This window comes from Falco biarmicus, chromosome 3 (assembly GCF_023638135.1).
Source record: "Falco biarmicus isolate bFalBia1 chromosome 3, bFalBia1.pri, whole genome shotgun sequence".
Taxonomy (NCBI): Eukaryota; Metazoa; Chordata; class Aves; order Falconiformes; family Falconidae; genus Falco; species Falco biarmicus.
Window position 1 is genome coordinate 42,510,265 of NC_079290.1, and position 16,187 is coordinate 42,526,451.

General features: G+C 38.4%; 1 protein-coding gene across 2 annotated transcripts in view; it reads right to left on the reverse strand.

Moving 5' to 3' along the window:
- Positions 1-12,216: 12,216 nt before the first annotated feature.
- PREX2 (phosphatidylinositol-3,4,5-trisphosphate dependent Rac exchange factor 2) overlaps positions 12,217-16,187 on the reverse strand; it is a 180,819-nt gene continuing 176,848 nt past the window's right edge. For both annotated transcript variants that reach the window (XM_056331919.1, XM_056331917.1), the window contains one exon: positions 12,217-16,184. In XM_056331919.1, the coding sequence (XP_056187894.1) occupies positions 16,139-16,184 (46 nt within the window). In that variant the 3' untranslated portion in view covers positions 12,217-16,138. The remainder of the gene's footprint in view (positions 16,185-16,187) is intronic.

The window sequence follows — 16,187 nt, forward strand, 5'->3', positions numbered from 1 at the left end:
ATTTAATTTTGAAGTCTCTCAATGAGCCAATAAGCATTATTTTTTCACGTTCAGTGTTTCACCAAGATGGAACTGTCTGCTTCAGCGAACACACAGGAATTGGTGAAATCAATGGAACTTCTGGTTTTCAGTACTACAGAAAATCTGGTCACAATGAGCATGTGCAGTTCTCATGTAAGGCCTTTGGAATCTATGGACTTGCTCCAGAAAAAAAGTATCACCCATGATAAAACCGCAGAAATATTTTTTTTTAGAGATAGAATACTTTTTAGAAAAGGAGACTTCCAAATGACAGCAGAATTTGCTTAAGTAAAAAAATATAAATCTTCTCTGTCTTCTCAATGTCACAAATCTACGTATCAAAGTATCAAAGAAAGTTCTACCTGTCTGGCAAAAAAGCCTTGCAGTAAGAGTATTCAAAATTATTTTTTACATTATGCATAGCAGAACACCGATGCAAGATGTGATATTGACAGTGCCTCATTTTACCAGGAAAATCTTGTAGAAATAGTTGTAGTTTGGTTTTATATTCATGGCCATCATACTACATAAAGCCTTTCCTCAGAAGTTTTTTTGCTACAGGCCTAACATGATGGTTTACAGTAAAATAAACTGGACTTCTCAAAACACAGCCCTGCAGAGACTCACCAACTCAGTCCTGTTTTAAAAAATAACTTAAGCATTCAGGCTTCCACATAAGGCTTATGCAGCTTTTGATCCACTGATCAATTTAGACATACAAAACAATGCGTAATACTTATGCATCCAGCAAGAGGCCGTGGACCATGCTGAAATCCAGATTCAGTTCTGTATCCTAACTTCCATCCAAAAGAAACATCTTGACATTCTGGATAGGTCCCATCACTGGTAGTACAAAAAGGCGGAATAAAATCGGAATTACTCCAGGCATTAGTGAGCCCGTCAGAGCCAAGCACACCTAGTCTTAAAGTAACTACCCATTTCTCCACTGTTTCAATGCAGCGAAGTAGGAAGATGTTTGCTAACCCGCTGCAAAGAGCACAAGAGGCAGATCCATATAGGGATGATTTTTTTTGCCTCTGGAACCACTAGACCAGCAAATTTCTAGTCTATTGAGGCTCCAAATGCACTCTTTTCTTTTTCCTTTCCAAAGGCAATAACACCAATGTAATTCAGATGCACATAGCTGTCTCTACTGCAAAGAACAAAGCTCTAGTTTTCATTAACCGAGACACTCCCATGTGGAGTCTGAAAAACTGGAACAATTGATGCATCCATCTTACAGCTTTATGTAATTGCTTAGCAGGTCTTCTCAACTGACAAGACACGATGATTTTTCAACCTTTTCACAGCTTATAAAATGCCAGCCCTGAGTTGTTTCTGAGATAGGTAGCAAGAAACTTTTAAGTCAGTGCCAGTTACTTGAACATGGCTCCTCCACACTCTAGGGATAAGCAGATATGACAGCTGAGCTGCTTCCATTAGAATGAGTTCCTTTTGCAACAGTTGAAATGAAAAATGGTAAGAAGTAGATTTTTATCCCTGTGTTTGTTTTGATTTAAGCTTGAAGTTTGACCCTGAAGCATCCTTCAGACAGTATAATCTGTAGGAGCAGACACATCTGCCAATTTTGAAAATACTGTGCAACAATAAAAAAGCATCTTTAATTTTTTTTCCTGGGGGGGTGGGGGGTGACCTCTTGTATTTTAAATGCTTCACTAAAAATACAGGAATTCATTCCAAATAATCAATACCAGTCCTACATGCAGTTTTAGTGAATTCAGTCCCAGGTACTTAGTAATTCCAAATTACTCAGTAGTCAGTAGTCCTCATCTCCTAAGGAGATTCTTAAGATCTTCTCTATGACAGAAAAACAAACAAGTTCTTTTTTCTATAGCAGATAAAGCTATTCAGTGTTGCATAAAATCCAATGGGGAAAAAACTGAAAAGAAATTGTATAAGCAAAGCAGACACCACCACCCCCGACCCCCAGCCCCTTCCTGGAATTACAGTACACAGAAGCTCCCTATTCTTCACATTTCTTTGGTGCTTCATTTGCTTTTGCATACTGTAATCCAGCCATGAAGAATTTTCTACCTAAGTGTTGTGGGGAGAGGGCTTGGGGTGTTTTTGTTTATATTTTACAAATATATTGTTTCCTCATGCAATGTCCTTTTACCTCACTTTTCTCATTGTAAGTTCAGGAGAACTGTTGAAATTTAGTTGCCAAATTGTTCTTTCTTTGGATACTGAAGAGCCATGTCAAGGAAATTTCAGGAAGAATGAAGTTAAACAGCGCTAAGAACGTCACATTTGCAGTCATTGGATTATTTTAAATTCATTTTGGTGATTTAAGAGGTAACTAATGTATTAATGCATTACTTTCCCAGTAAGTGTTCTGCAGTAACATAAAAGCAAATGCATATTGGCAATATAGTCCTTTTAATGATTCCTGTCCTGAATAATCTTTCTTTGGGATGCAATATGATTATTTTTTTCTGTTTCACAATGTTTATACAGACACACAGTGTGTGCATTTAAAGAAATAAAATTAAAAAAAAAAGCAGAAATAATGTTTTGTTCCAGGTACACATCCTAGAGACTTTTTTTTCCCCAAACAAATTAAAGCAATCACACACTTTAAAGTTCAGTAAAATCTAAATTTAAACCACTGTCATTTTGGCCACCAGAGCCTGGAAGACGCTTCTGCACATTAAGCATCCTCAAGGGTGCTTCAAAATACTTGCTACCAACAAAAAATGGCAGATATTCTGAAACACATTCTTTTATGATTGTAGGTGTGATCCTGTTTCCAGAAGCCTCTTCAGCATTAACAACACTATGGCAATCAACTATGTATGTTTAGTATAGCTTTTGAGCAGTATCAATGGCTAAAGCCTCCATAGCTTTCTTTACAGAATTACAAAATTACAATTTATACAGCTTACTAGTCCAAGTCATAGTAAGACTACAGAGTTATGTCATTATCCAAGCAAATTTTGTGAAGAAAAAAAATCACCCTGAATGCAATCCAAAACCTTTTCAAATCCATGGATATATGAAACATGAATCTGTTGCTCTAATTCTTCCATAGTTGTTTTTCCTCCATGTAGTAATGTGTATCATAGAATAGAGTCTATATTTTTCCTGAATATACAATGCGCTGTGTACTTGCCTGGCTTCCAACCCCCACATAATGCAAGAACTCCACTTCAAAATGTTTTATGCTGCCATTCTGATATTATTTTCATCTGTAGGAGCGAGTGAGCTTTCTCTCATCTTCTTAATCAAGTGAAGGCTCCTTCAGGCCAAAAGAGGTTTTGCTGTTAAAGTTCCTGGGGTTTGAGCATTGCCTCTATCAAAAGAGCTTACCCACCTTAACAGCTTATTTATCTCCCCCCTCCTCCTCAGCTGCTCTCTTCTTCCTCACCAGCTTAGGTAATTTGGAGGCACTTGAGAAAAAAAATAGCCTTTATGTTTAGAGGATGAGAGCATGCTAAATAATTAATCCACTGATGTAAATCTTTACCTTACTATGTAGACAGAATACAGAAGTACCTCTGAATGTATTTTGTTGCAAATGACCCATTTGTTAGAACATTTAGGGCAAAACGGAGCTAATTAATTATTACAAACAAAATTACAGGCTCAGCAAATTGCATAACTTCTCTTTTGATAGCTTCAAAATAAATACCATCCTAATCATTAGCCTGAAGAGTATTGACAGGGGCCTGATTCGGCATGTCTAGACCACGTAAACCCTTTGTATAGGAATAATCTGTAGTTATGTAGTGAAATAATTAATTCTGGCCTCTGCCAGAAGAACTGCATGATTCAGCAGTGCACCCCTTCTCTCAGTTGGTGCTTCTTGAAAAGTTATCAATTCTCCAGAAAGTCCAGGAGACGCAGATCTTCCTCTCCCACTTTCATGTAACTATCTATAGTACTGTACTGCTAGTAAAATCAATGAACATAGGTGGGCTGTACTCCCTATCTGCTGGAGGATGACCTGGCTATACCACCTCACTCTCAAGGTTGTGTGTGAGCTCTGATCTGACATTTGTGTTCTAAAAAAACTCCTGCTAGTGAAATACACAGGAGAATGTCTATTTTGGTTTCCAAAGAGGTTAAATCATTTACTAGACAGCAACAGAGACTTGCGTAGTTTTGGGGATGCCCCAAAGCAGGCAGGAAGGCAGTTCACTATGGAAATTTACTGGTGCAAATATCATGACTTTAAAAGTTGGCTGTCACTGAGAGCATTAAAAACTGGGACACAGATGCTTGTAAGCAGCGTTTGCATGCCTTTAAACAGAGAAAGAGAGAACAGAAACAGCAAGACCTTAAAGGTGGAAGGAATAGTACTCATGTCCCACAGATGTTGAAGCAGAAAAGCTTCCATGCATTTACCGTAAAGTACTTAAGCACATGTTGGCGTTTGGAAACTGCTCAGAGACTTCTTAATTCCTTGCCATGGTCATGAACTATCCTCCTTTCCTAACTTTAGTTACAATCCTGCAATAGGACAGGGAGAATATATATAACATTTCCACATGGATCTAAGAACAATGGGGTATCTAGAAGACTGACCAACAGCATGAGTACGATGACTGTACAGTGCTTTAAGATTATTGTGGTGCCTTGCATCTCCCTCAGGGAATACTTGCTGGGGACTAGTTCTTGCTGTTTCAACAGAAACACTGACTGACCGGAGTTCTGACCTTCCAGATTACACACAATTTAAAAAAAAATATCTTTGGATAGTTGAGATGTCTAGGAAGCTGTGGTGGTACAATTACAACATGTTCACAGTTCACAGTGGGTAGGAGCCAGCCAGAGAGCCTGTCATTAAGCCGAGACATTTATATATTCAAGGACCTTTGGAAAGGAGGTTAGAGAAAACGAAGCTCTGAATATAAACCAGGATCTCTGAATAACTGATCATTTGCCAGTAAGATTTTAAATATAACTTGCCACACACTGGGATTGGCAATTCTGGGGAAAGATCTCTACAGCCATGACTCAAGCCAAACTAGACAAACATACAGCATACAGAACAAGTGAAAGGCTGTTGCTTTGACAATATTAAATACTGGAACCTCATGTGAGTATGAAAAAATGTGCACTGCTCTTAAAACTGAAAAATCATAAATGAAAGATCAAGTTTGTTTACAAGAAGTGCTATTTCACTTCCGTTCTGAAGGAAGTTTATGACACCATGAATATTACCTCCTTCATCTTGCATTTTATATGCATCTAGATGAGACTTTTAAAGCTACCTCTTTACAAATGGTGCAGATACCCTGGTGGGATTTTCAAAAGCATTTTGATGCCTAACTACCACGGAAATCATTTGTACAAGGCTTTAGACATCTTAACAAGTGGTTGTCTTCATGATTAGGTATCCAAATACAAATGTCTCACAAAAGGGATTGAAGATTTTTCTTGCCATAAGTCAGAAGAAGTTAGATGTTAATGGTAAAATTAGCAGAGCTGGCTAATGGAACAGGAGCATCAGTTCTATTCTCAGAAATGACTGATATACCTAGATACTTTGGTAGCACCAGTGACTAAATGAATAGAAGCCAGGTTACATGTCAGAACCCAAGTTCAAAGCTGAATTAATTCCTTTGATTCATATCTTAACATTAGCTGAAAATATATATATCATATATCAACACATATATATATATATATATATATATATATAATCAGGCTGATAACCCAGCCCTAGGTCACTTTGAAAAATATGACATAATTTCTGATTTTACTTTTAGATAACTACAACTTCAGTACCTATACCAGGATGTCAATCATTAAGTCCAAAGACATTACTGAGAACGGTTTGTGTGTTTGCGTAAACTCCCCGGATGCCTTCCTCCTGGCTGAGAAATCCTTTGAGTGACTGTAGCCCTGCTCTGGTTATGCCCAGGGCTCACAGGCAAATAGCTTGGAGCATAATTCTCATCCAGCTGCCTTCAGGATCTGGAAACAAAGCAGGCCTGAACCGAAGCACACACATTTGTAACATCTAACACACATGAGACTGGGCCACATGCTGAAAGGGTGCAGAAATCATCTCGGGGGTTTGTGGCCTGGCATTCGGAAGTTTTTAGTCCAAACTAAACATACGCTCTCCTCTACCTGAAAACAATTGAACGTGCTTTTCCCAGGACTGCACACCAGTGGCCTGGCTGTCCTCTGGAAGAGGAGCAATTTTTTCTCTCTCCTGCTAAAGCTACACAATACACACTGGTCCGACAAGAGTGCAAGGCAGAGGAACCTAGGCATCATCTCTGGTCTGTCCTCCCACATCTTCGTGCTACTATCAGTAGCTGAATCACTGCACAACTCTCACTTCAGGATGCAGACAGCAGATCATTTTTCAGTAGACTGGCTGTTACCATCCAGGTTGACAAAAAGTCTTATTCCCTGTAGCGGTGTATTTGAACACTCATGTATGTGATCCACAGAGCATATTTTGCAAGAAGAGGAATCACATGCCTTCCTTTCCCCCCACCTTATTCAAAGCAGACCTACTTCCATCTATCACAACTGCAATAATCTGGCAGAGCTTGCGTTTCTGCAGCACACCAACAGCCCTGCTCAGTGACAAACATCAGACCAGTGCTGAATGAAACAGAAAACTATTGTGGCTCAGCACGTTTGAAGAGCCTTCAGCACCTGTGATTTTCTTTCCTTTGAGTATGAGCAGAGCCCATTTTTCATGCTGGTTTATTCTTTGGCCGCCCCACTGAGCCTGCTCTAAGGAACGTTCACATGGATTATTAGTGTTTAGAAACAGCGAAATAGGACTTGGTGGGTGGAAGAACAGAAGGAGCTCCTCAGTTTCTATCAAATTTTCTACTTCTTTGGAGAAAATTTTGAACTGCTTTGAATTTTACTGAAATCCTAATTATAACGAGTGATACATCTTCATTCTTTTGATCTAATGTGGCCTAAAGCAATTTTAAATATAAATATTAAGGATACCTAGTAGCAAAGTAGGAATGTCCACTGTTTTTTCTGCCCTTCTCACTCTTTATTACTAACTTTATTACCATTCTAAAACATGTTATAGTTGTCCCACTTTTATTCTAACTGGTACAGAATATCCGTTTTCTGTTTTTCTAGCAGTCAGATATATAGAAGACCATCAGTAAGGTTCATATTCAACTTTCACTATACTGAACTGTCTTTTTTATTATAAGCTCATTTAGATTATAGCTAAACGCCAAAGGAAACAGGGTGCTTCTTTACCACAATCTTCACAGAAAGCACTTTGGTCATTCCTCCATCTTCAGAGTCCTCTTTTGGCTTGACCGCTCACCAGCAGGACACGCGCTCCTGCAGGAAGCTCCAGACTGTGGCCTTCAAGAGAGGCAGGCGTTGAAGGCACAACAGGCCTTTAACATTAATGTGACTGGAATCTTAACTTCCGTTGTTCCCCTGAAAGGCATCTAACCTACCATGAATTAATGAGTTCATTAAATGAAAGAGAGCTGTAATTAGGCAGGGAATTTCTGTTTCTTTCAAGATAAGGATTAAGACTAAAAGAGATTCTCTCTTCTCATGACTGCTGTGTGATGAGTATCCAGACAATGTGGTTTAGTCCCACACTACAGTTTCAAATATTAATGCTTTCTCTCGAAGTCATGGGAACTAGTCCAGAAATGAAAACCTACTGTCTGTTCTGTCTGTATGAGGCCCACAAACGTCCTTTAAAATTGGCACATGATTATAATTATTTCCATATGTTTCCCAAGCTACCAATTTTCCAGGGTGTGCTGTCAAAATTCCAAACACCTACCTGACTTCTTAATATATAAAAGCTTTACGTATTTTCCTATTTCGGAACAGCATCTAATATATTGATAAACATTCAGTCAAGCTTCACCTTGTCTTGAATTTAAATTCAACTGTTACTCAACATATTTTGAAATGTATGAGCACAAGTAGCACTGATCCGGATCAGACATTATTTCTATCTCAATCTGTGTGATACTTTGTCATTCACTTTTGCAACGATGCACTGACTTTAGTTAATGCAGTACTGCTCTTCATTTGCTTGCAATCTTGCCCTGTATTGGTTTAATTAGACCTACTGTATGGATGGTTGTGACAAAACCCCATTGATTACATGTGGTCTGCCTCTCATTTCCAGTCAAGCTTTGTGTCTTGGAGACATTAACTTGTTTCATTAATTAGGTGAACTAAACGCATTGACAAGCATGCAAGCTAGTCCGGTTCTGGCATAATAGTCCCAGTATTATGGATTCATCCTCTGTAGTCGATGAAAATTTGGTTATTCATTTAAATGAAAGCAGAATCAAAACTTATTGTGTTCCTTTTATTTGTTGATGCCACTAGAATATATCCAGTACTATTTCCTCCTACTCTTAGAGGCTGCTATGCTTCACAAGGAAAGACAACAATTATTTATTCCACATGTTAAAGTCCCTCCTTGTCCTGGTAAAGAAATCTAAATAACAAGAACAAAACATGACTAGCTAAAACCTAGAGGTTTAAAAAAAATATTCTGGATGTAGGTCAAAATACTAAGAATTTACACTGAGTCTTCTATATAGGATGCAGTTGTTTAATAACATATGGACTGTGCTAATTACTTGGAAAAAAATTAAGTCAGATCTTCAGGACATTTCATTGCTGTAGTGACGCTACTCAGCACTCGTCTTACCTTGCTTTCCTCCTCAATAAACTGTATCTTCCCCCTCCCTTCCTCCCCTCCCCATCCTGTCATATTCTGGAGATGCATTTTCAAATCTTTTCACCAAATTAGGGCTACAGGGAAACTCTGGATGCTACCCCTAGTCCCAAGATTAAAATCAATAGAAAAGGCTTCACATCCATGGGCATTTTCCCCCACTACAGCACTCTAGTCCATTGATCTGCTTTAATGCAACACTTGGCAGCACTGGATACTCCTCTTGGGGAGCAGCAAGAGCAGGTCTGCTTCCTGAAGGAGAACAAGCCAGGACCCGTGGGTGCACACAGCCCAGTGGCTTCCCCCTGGCAGGACCGGGATAACAACAGGCTATGCAGACAGTCCAGGGATGATCAGACAAGGCGAAATTCTGAATCAGGTGGAGGATCCATCCGGAAAGTCCAGTCAGAAACAGCAGAAGATGGGACTAGAGACAAAGCTACCCGTAACACAGGTTCCAATGTCCATCCAGGAGCTGAGGCTGGAGATATGAGCTGCCCAGGCCGGAGCTGAAATGCTGCCCCAGATCCAGCGCCAGCGGGTGCAGGGGTAAGGGTGGTTGGGGCAATTGGGGCCTTTTAGTGCCCTCAGGACCCTGGCAGCACCACAGAGGCAAATGTATAGTGAAACAAAAGGGGAGGGGAAAAAAAGGTATCCGGTACTATCTGGGAAAGCAGTTTCAGAGAACTAAGATTTCACCAAGCAAGAATGAAGTAATTGTTAGAAATTCCACTTCATTAGTATAAGCAAAGTATGAGCATCATCTATCTTGTTTCTGCATGACACAATAAGCCATAAAAAAGAAAGTAATAAAATAAAAGTTTATGAGTAACATTTAAAAGGAAGTATCTTAACTTTCAAAGGTTAGCTGACACATACTTTGAGGCAAATATACATTATCTTTTTTGAACCGTGGACTCACACTGTGCCTCATATGCTCTCTGACACCTAAGTGTGAGAACTCCCTTTGGCAGACATTTTGACATTCAAATGATGATGACAGTAATGCTTCCTCATGAAAGATGAGAAACTGCTGGACACCAAAGCGCTACCATGGTGTAATTTATCTCTTTCTCAGAAGTTGGTTCAAAGCACTATTTATTCCCATCACGTACACTGATCAAAAAAAATAATTCTTTGGACTTAATCTCTGATGTATTCATGGTGAGAAGTCAAGACCACAGAAATGAGAAGCACTGAAAAAAGAAACCTCACTTACGATGGTGGAAAAGCAGGCCATATTTGAAATCATCTGGTCACTTCTGCTTCTCGATACTTCTCTGCAATTCCATGCTGCTTTCCTTCACAAAATTAGGGATAAAAGAGTACTTAGGAGAGAAGACCAAAAAAAAAGTTATCTTTTGAAGTCTAGTTACACAGAAATACTCCATCCTCACCCTCCTCCCTGCTAGCACAAGATGGAAAACAAAAGGGATTTTACAAAATCATTGCAGGTGCTTTTGGTCCTGCCTCCACTGTTCCTCTTGGTCTTGATCACAACAACCATGTAGAAATCAGAACTTCCTTCATACACAGACAACTGCTCAGGCAGGTCTAACATTTAATCAGCTTTCAGTCCTATAAAAGAAACATCCAGTGCAACTCCCCAAACCCCTGGCATCCCAACAGTAGCTAGGCACTAGTTCCCAATCCCTCTAAAGGATCAGTCATTTATAGGTGTTCTTTTAGCGGTGGGAGCACAAGACTCCACATTATGCTCGTCCGATGATCCTTGTGCACAGCAGTGAACAGATGATGACTGTTTCACGCTTCAGCCTGCAGACAAGGGAGTGCCTGAAATGGTGGGTGTGATGAACCTTCGTGGGCAGTAACAGCAGCATGGGGCCAGAAGGGGACTTTCATGGCTGTGTCTTTTCCAGCCTTCACAAAATACAGCTGCCCAAAGCCAGGGAGTGCTGCTCATGCAGGCTTCAGTTTTACACTGTCTATAAAGATACACTTCGATTGTCAGCAGTGAACCTAGATTGGGCCTGTGTTCTCAGAAGAGATTCTTACTATAAACATTTATTTTTAGCAGTTTAATTTCTGTTCTGCAGAAAGTCCTAGGGTAGCCACAGTGAAAGGGTTAATGACCCCAACACCCTCCCACCAACTTATTTCTTGCTCACAAATGAAGAGATTTGCAGTGGCCATATTATGAATGGTTTTATTACTGTCTGACATTTTGTAATACATTGTTATCATTCCAGTCTTTAATATGTAGACTAAAAAAAATACCATCGATCTAAAAGTACAAAGTATTAGTTCAACCCATAATCAATACAGCAACTGATTCAAAGTATGCTACACAGGCACTTTATAGAAAAGTAAAAAGTAATTTAAATCCATGTTTCAAGGATATTTAACATCAAATTCCAAAGGTTACTTCCAACAAAGTCTGCTACCCACTGTTTTAAAACAAAAGCTTACTGAGAGATTCTGTGTATGGCTGTACTTATACATAATACTTGAAAGCAGTAATGCTCTCGTGCTTAATGAGACGTTAAAAACAATATATTCTTCATTTGAAAAATGTGTGCAATACTCAATGCAGAAATTAAGTTCATTTGTAAAGTGTAACACAAGTATTACTGAATACATACACTATATACAGGGTGTTAAAAGTTAATAAGGCTGCTTAGTCTTTTAAATCTGACATATGGTACAGGCAGGACACCCACAGCCACAAAAGATGTGGATATTCTCAGAAAAGTCCAAATCTAAGTACTTGCAGAAATGTCCCAGCTACTTTGAACACTCTCTTGGACTTTCAAACTGAAGCCAAAGTTCTTTCTGAAGTAGTTCCCCTCTAGCCATATAGGATGTCTAGCATGGAGATGTTATTTCTGGAGAAGAACATAAGAAATGACTACTTGATTGGCCTCTGGACAATCTGAAATTTCTCACCGGTGTTAACATCTGAATGACTGTGCACGCTTTGTATTCATTTATACATACATAAAAAGAAAACAAACCCATGTCTTCTAGCAGGAAAAGAGAAACATTCCTAATAATACATTTTCATTAGGAAAACCTGACTGATATATACAGTATACAAAAAAAGCCCTACACAATTGTCAGCATACAAAAATATGAGTTCAGTATCTTTTTATACTTTAAAACCTAATGATGAAAAATCCAGGTATCCTGAGACAGGTGTGTACTGTGCATCTAATTTATCAATGCCAGTGTACTGCTGGGGTACAATTAGAAGAGCACTACCTGCACTTACAAACAAGTACAGAGATAAAATACATAAGGCAATGCATTAGCTTGAGAAACTCTCCTCTCCTCATAATGTTAAACAAAATCAGTGCAAAATATGCTTAAAATGCTGGCAGACATATCCATGAAGTAGCTGTAGAGTACAGAACGATATGTATATATACTACAGTTACTTATTTCACAATTTAAATGAAAATAAATGGAAGATACTTTCCTTTTTTGAGCATCATGCTTAACCATGATGTGTACACTCACATTCAGGCAATTGTCTTTTATATATATATATATATATATATATATATATATATACACACACTACATCTGACAATGAATTAATAAAACAAAAAAAATTGCTGCTGTTTGCTTGTGAATTTCTCTGGCTAAAAACAGATCAATAAAACTCATTCATTTTTTTCCATTAGGGGATTCCAACAAATGAAATTTAAGTATGATTACTATAAATCCTCATCAATTTAAGTTTAATCATTTTGCCTCTAAAACAGTATAAGAGCCGTTCTGACCACTACTGAGTGCATTAAAACAAAGAAGTAAAAAACAACCTGAAAACCTGACGTTTTTGCTAAAACCCAGTGAAAACTATCTAAAAAGCCACTCAAGACTGCAGCTCTCTCAGTGGACATAAAAGTGGTCGGTTGGTTCAGCTGACAGCAGGAATATCTACTTTAAAATGGATCACTAAATACAAAAATGTTTGATACTGAGAAACTGGAATATATACATTTTTTAAATTCATTTACATTTACAATCTACAAGGAAGGTAAGTGTTACAAAATACCTAATTTGGGGAACTAGACTGAATCAATGCTCGTTTCATTGATTAAAACTGTTTAGCATCCTATTACTCATAGACGATGGTTACAAAGAGAGGCCAAACAGCATCAGCTCTGCTTTAAAATCAACACCTATGTTTTCTCCAAGCATGAACGCTATGGCAACTTAGCTGTTCCTTGGCCCTTAACCTTCCCTTCCCAGCTGTTAAAGCTCCTATACATTCCCCACAGACTACCACTGAATCATGGTAGTCAGTATCTAGTAACGTATGTCTCTAGATCCTTGAATTTATTCGCAGAAGAATTACACTTGTCTTAGATGGAAAAGTAAAAGTTACGTACAGAATGTTTTCCTTAAAGCAGTTCAACACATTGTCACAAAAATAGGCTACATAATCTGTTGCTGTAGAAGCAAAGATTTAACAAGCTATGGGTGTTATTGTAAATCATCACTCTTGGTCATCTTGTCATCTGTAAGTCTAAAAATTTATGAGAGGATAAACATACCCTGATGAGAACAGGTTTTTTTCACTCTGCAAGTGCACCTTGCATAAGGAACAAATACATCCTCTCTATATACCAAGTAAGAAAAGCATAATTTAAGAATGGGCTTCTTAAAGGTCCATCTAACATTGTTAGAAGCCAGATGTGTTAGAATGCGTGGTGTGCTCTGAAAACAGAGGGACAAGAAAAGCTGCACAATGTTTCAAGCAAACACTGGCTTTTGAAGGAAATTTTGAGAAATTAGGCACTCACTTTCCACAGTCAGTGGGACATTTATGTCCAATTTCCTCTGGAAATCCTGTCTTTACATGCTACCTATAATACTAGAAAACCAGAGTTTAATTTTTTCAGCCCCTTTGATACCAGGCTAAATAGGTATTTCATGTTGCAGTATGGGTTGCTAATGAAGCTCCCAGTGCTGAATAAGTTTTTGAGAACTGCCTTTAGAGGGGGAAAAAAAGAATAAAGAACCAAAACTTGGACACAAAAACAAGAGGTCAAGATTTCTATTCCACAGTCATGAAACAATAGCTCAAGAATTTGGTTAGTGACTGGCTCATAACTCTTTGTACCTTGGTATTTACAAATGTCTATTACTCCATGCTTTCAACAACAAAAATTAGACAACTACCATATTATACAGGGAGATTATTTTGGCATATTTGCACTCCTGCCATTTTCAGTGCAATAAAGAAAAGCAACGACCAGTTACAAAAATGTGTGTGCGTGCAACAGATTTTGTCCTCTAGGTTATTTTGTATTGTACAGGATCAGCAGCTCCATGCAGCTGACAGCTGACTCGCCTCACAGTAAAAACGCAAAGGCTACATGGGGAAATCTCACAGGAAGATGCGAGCTCGCAGCCAGGGCTGAAACCAGCACCATTCTTGGCACAAATTGGTTATGGCTTCTCTGCACTCCTAAACAAGCAGAAACTGAAACATTTTTGGTGCTTTTGCCTGGGGCAGGAATTACCCTAGCCAACACTACCTCTCTGAATAAAACACGTCCAACAGTACGAGATCCGGACTAGAACAGCAACTACAGAAATCGTGACTCACTCTTATGTACAAGCATTAGGTCATCCTACATAAAAAGTATACGTTTCTAAAGAGTAAAACTTCGTTTTCTGGTTTTGTTTTGTTTTTAATCAAAAAGATTACAGTCCTACAGCTTCCAGTAACTATGAAAGAGAGTAAACTTCAAAGCAGAAAGGTGAAATTGTTACTGAAGTGTTCGTTATTGTGTGTCACAGTTTAAGGCAAACATTCTGTATTTAAGGTTGGACCAGTAACTGACGTAACTACGTAGAATCAGAGAATTGTTTCGGTTGGAAGGGACCTTAAAGGTACATAAATATATACATATTGAAACTCACATATATGCGCAGACATATATATCTGTGGATATATAAAAATATTTATTTTCTTAGCAAAGTTTAAGTCTGTAAAAACATTAAGAATACTGAAAAAAGGTAGGAGCTCTAATTCCTCCTTTGGAGAAAAGTAACAAGTCCCCTAGATACCCTATATAAAAAACACTCCGCAAGAGTACAGCTCATTTTGAATTCTCACTTATTTAATTGTGGATTAATATATTTGTTGAAGATTTTATAAATAATTAGATAATTTGCCACAGTTATGTTGGAGGTTTGATTGCTACAGCGTAACTATAGGCTGCTGTTGTACAAAAAGTAAATTTTACTCAGTGTATGTCCTGCTCTAGTAGAATGGGTAGCTACTGCTACAAGTTGAACTATTTCAGAATATAGGTTTTGTTTTAATGTGTTCACATATAAAACTTAATTTGGGGCATTTTCTCTGAACATTCATTGGCCAAAAGAACAGCCAAACACAGATATATTTTCCCTGGGCCCTCTAAATACTCGGTACAATTTCAAAATAAATCAATCACAATTACCACTCCAAAGAACTGAAATGCTATCGAAAACAATACTGACAAAATAAGGGAAATGGTAGCATAAGACATCAACCCCCCAAACTACGCTTCAACTTAAACCACAGACATTTCCAGTTAAACATAACAATACTGCCTTATCCTTGCCTTATGTAGATTTGCTGGTATACTGCTACACAAGAATATACACAACTCTGGAAAACCCTGAAACGCAGAGGTGCGATGACGTAAATCATCCATTAGACAGAGTCTGAAATTCAGTCTAACTACGGATGAAGATCAGGCTTACCCTTCTTCTTCATTACAATGGCAACTAAAAAAGGGCAAAACTTCACCTCATATGTTGTATAGGTACTCCTAAAGCAGTACGACAACGACTGCTGAAGACATGGCCAAGTTTACTGATTACAGGCACACGTTCATAGCAGCAGTCTGCCTGCAGCCATTAAACACAATTCTGAGATGATTTTTCCATCTTTAAACCTCACTTACATTATATCCTTGAAATGGTAATGTCATCGTTCTGAGAAATTATGATGGCAACTGGAAAAAAAGGGATCATCAGTGCAAAGGGCCCCATATGAAGTGCATCCTCATTATCAAGCCTGGTTTATTTAGGCTTTTATTCCTTCCACAAGTAAGCATTCTGTGTAGTGTACGAGCGAAGTCATTCTCTCCGAACAAGACATTTGTTTTCAAGCTGCTGGCTGTACTTATCATGTGACTGAACAAGACACATCAAATGAACCTGATTCCAGTGTAAAATTCCCAAGGAAGATTCCTGTTCTACTAGTGTAAGGTTGGAGTGCACAGATTTGGAAGGAATTTTTCCAGGCCAATAGAGAATATTTAGGGTATTTCTTTCTTTATCCTGAGTAAAGAGGTTTTCTATTTATCAAAAACCCAGGCACATACTGCTGTAGTGCAGTCAGATTTTTGTCATACAGTCCCTGTATCTTAAAGACCATTATTGGATTATTTTCTGGAGTAGTCCTCCTCATTCTTCTCCGACAGGTGGTGGTGGCTGGCATAGTTTGTATAATCTG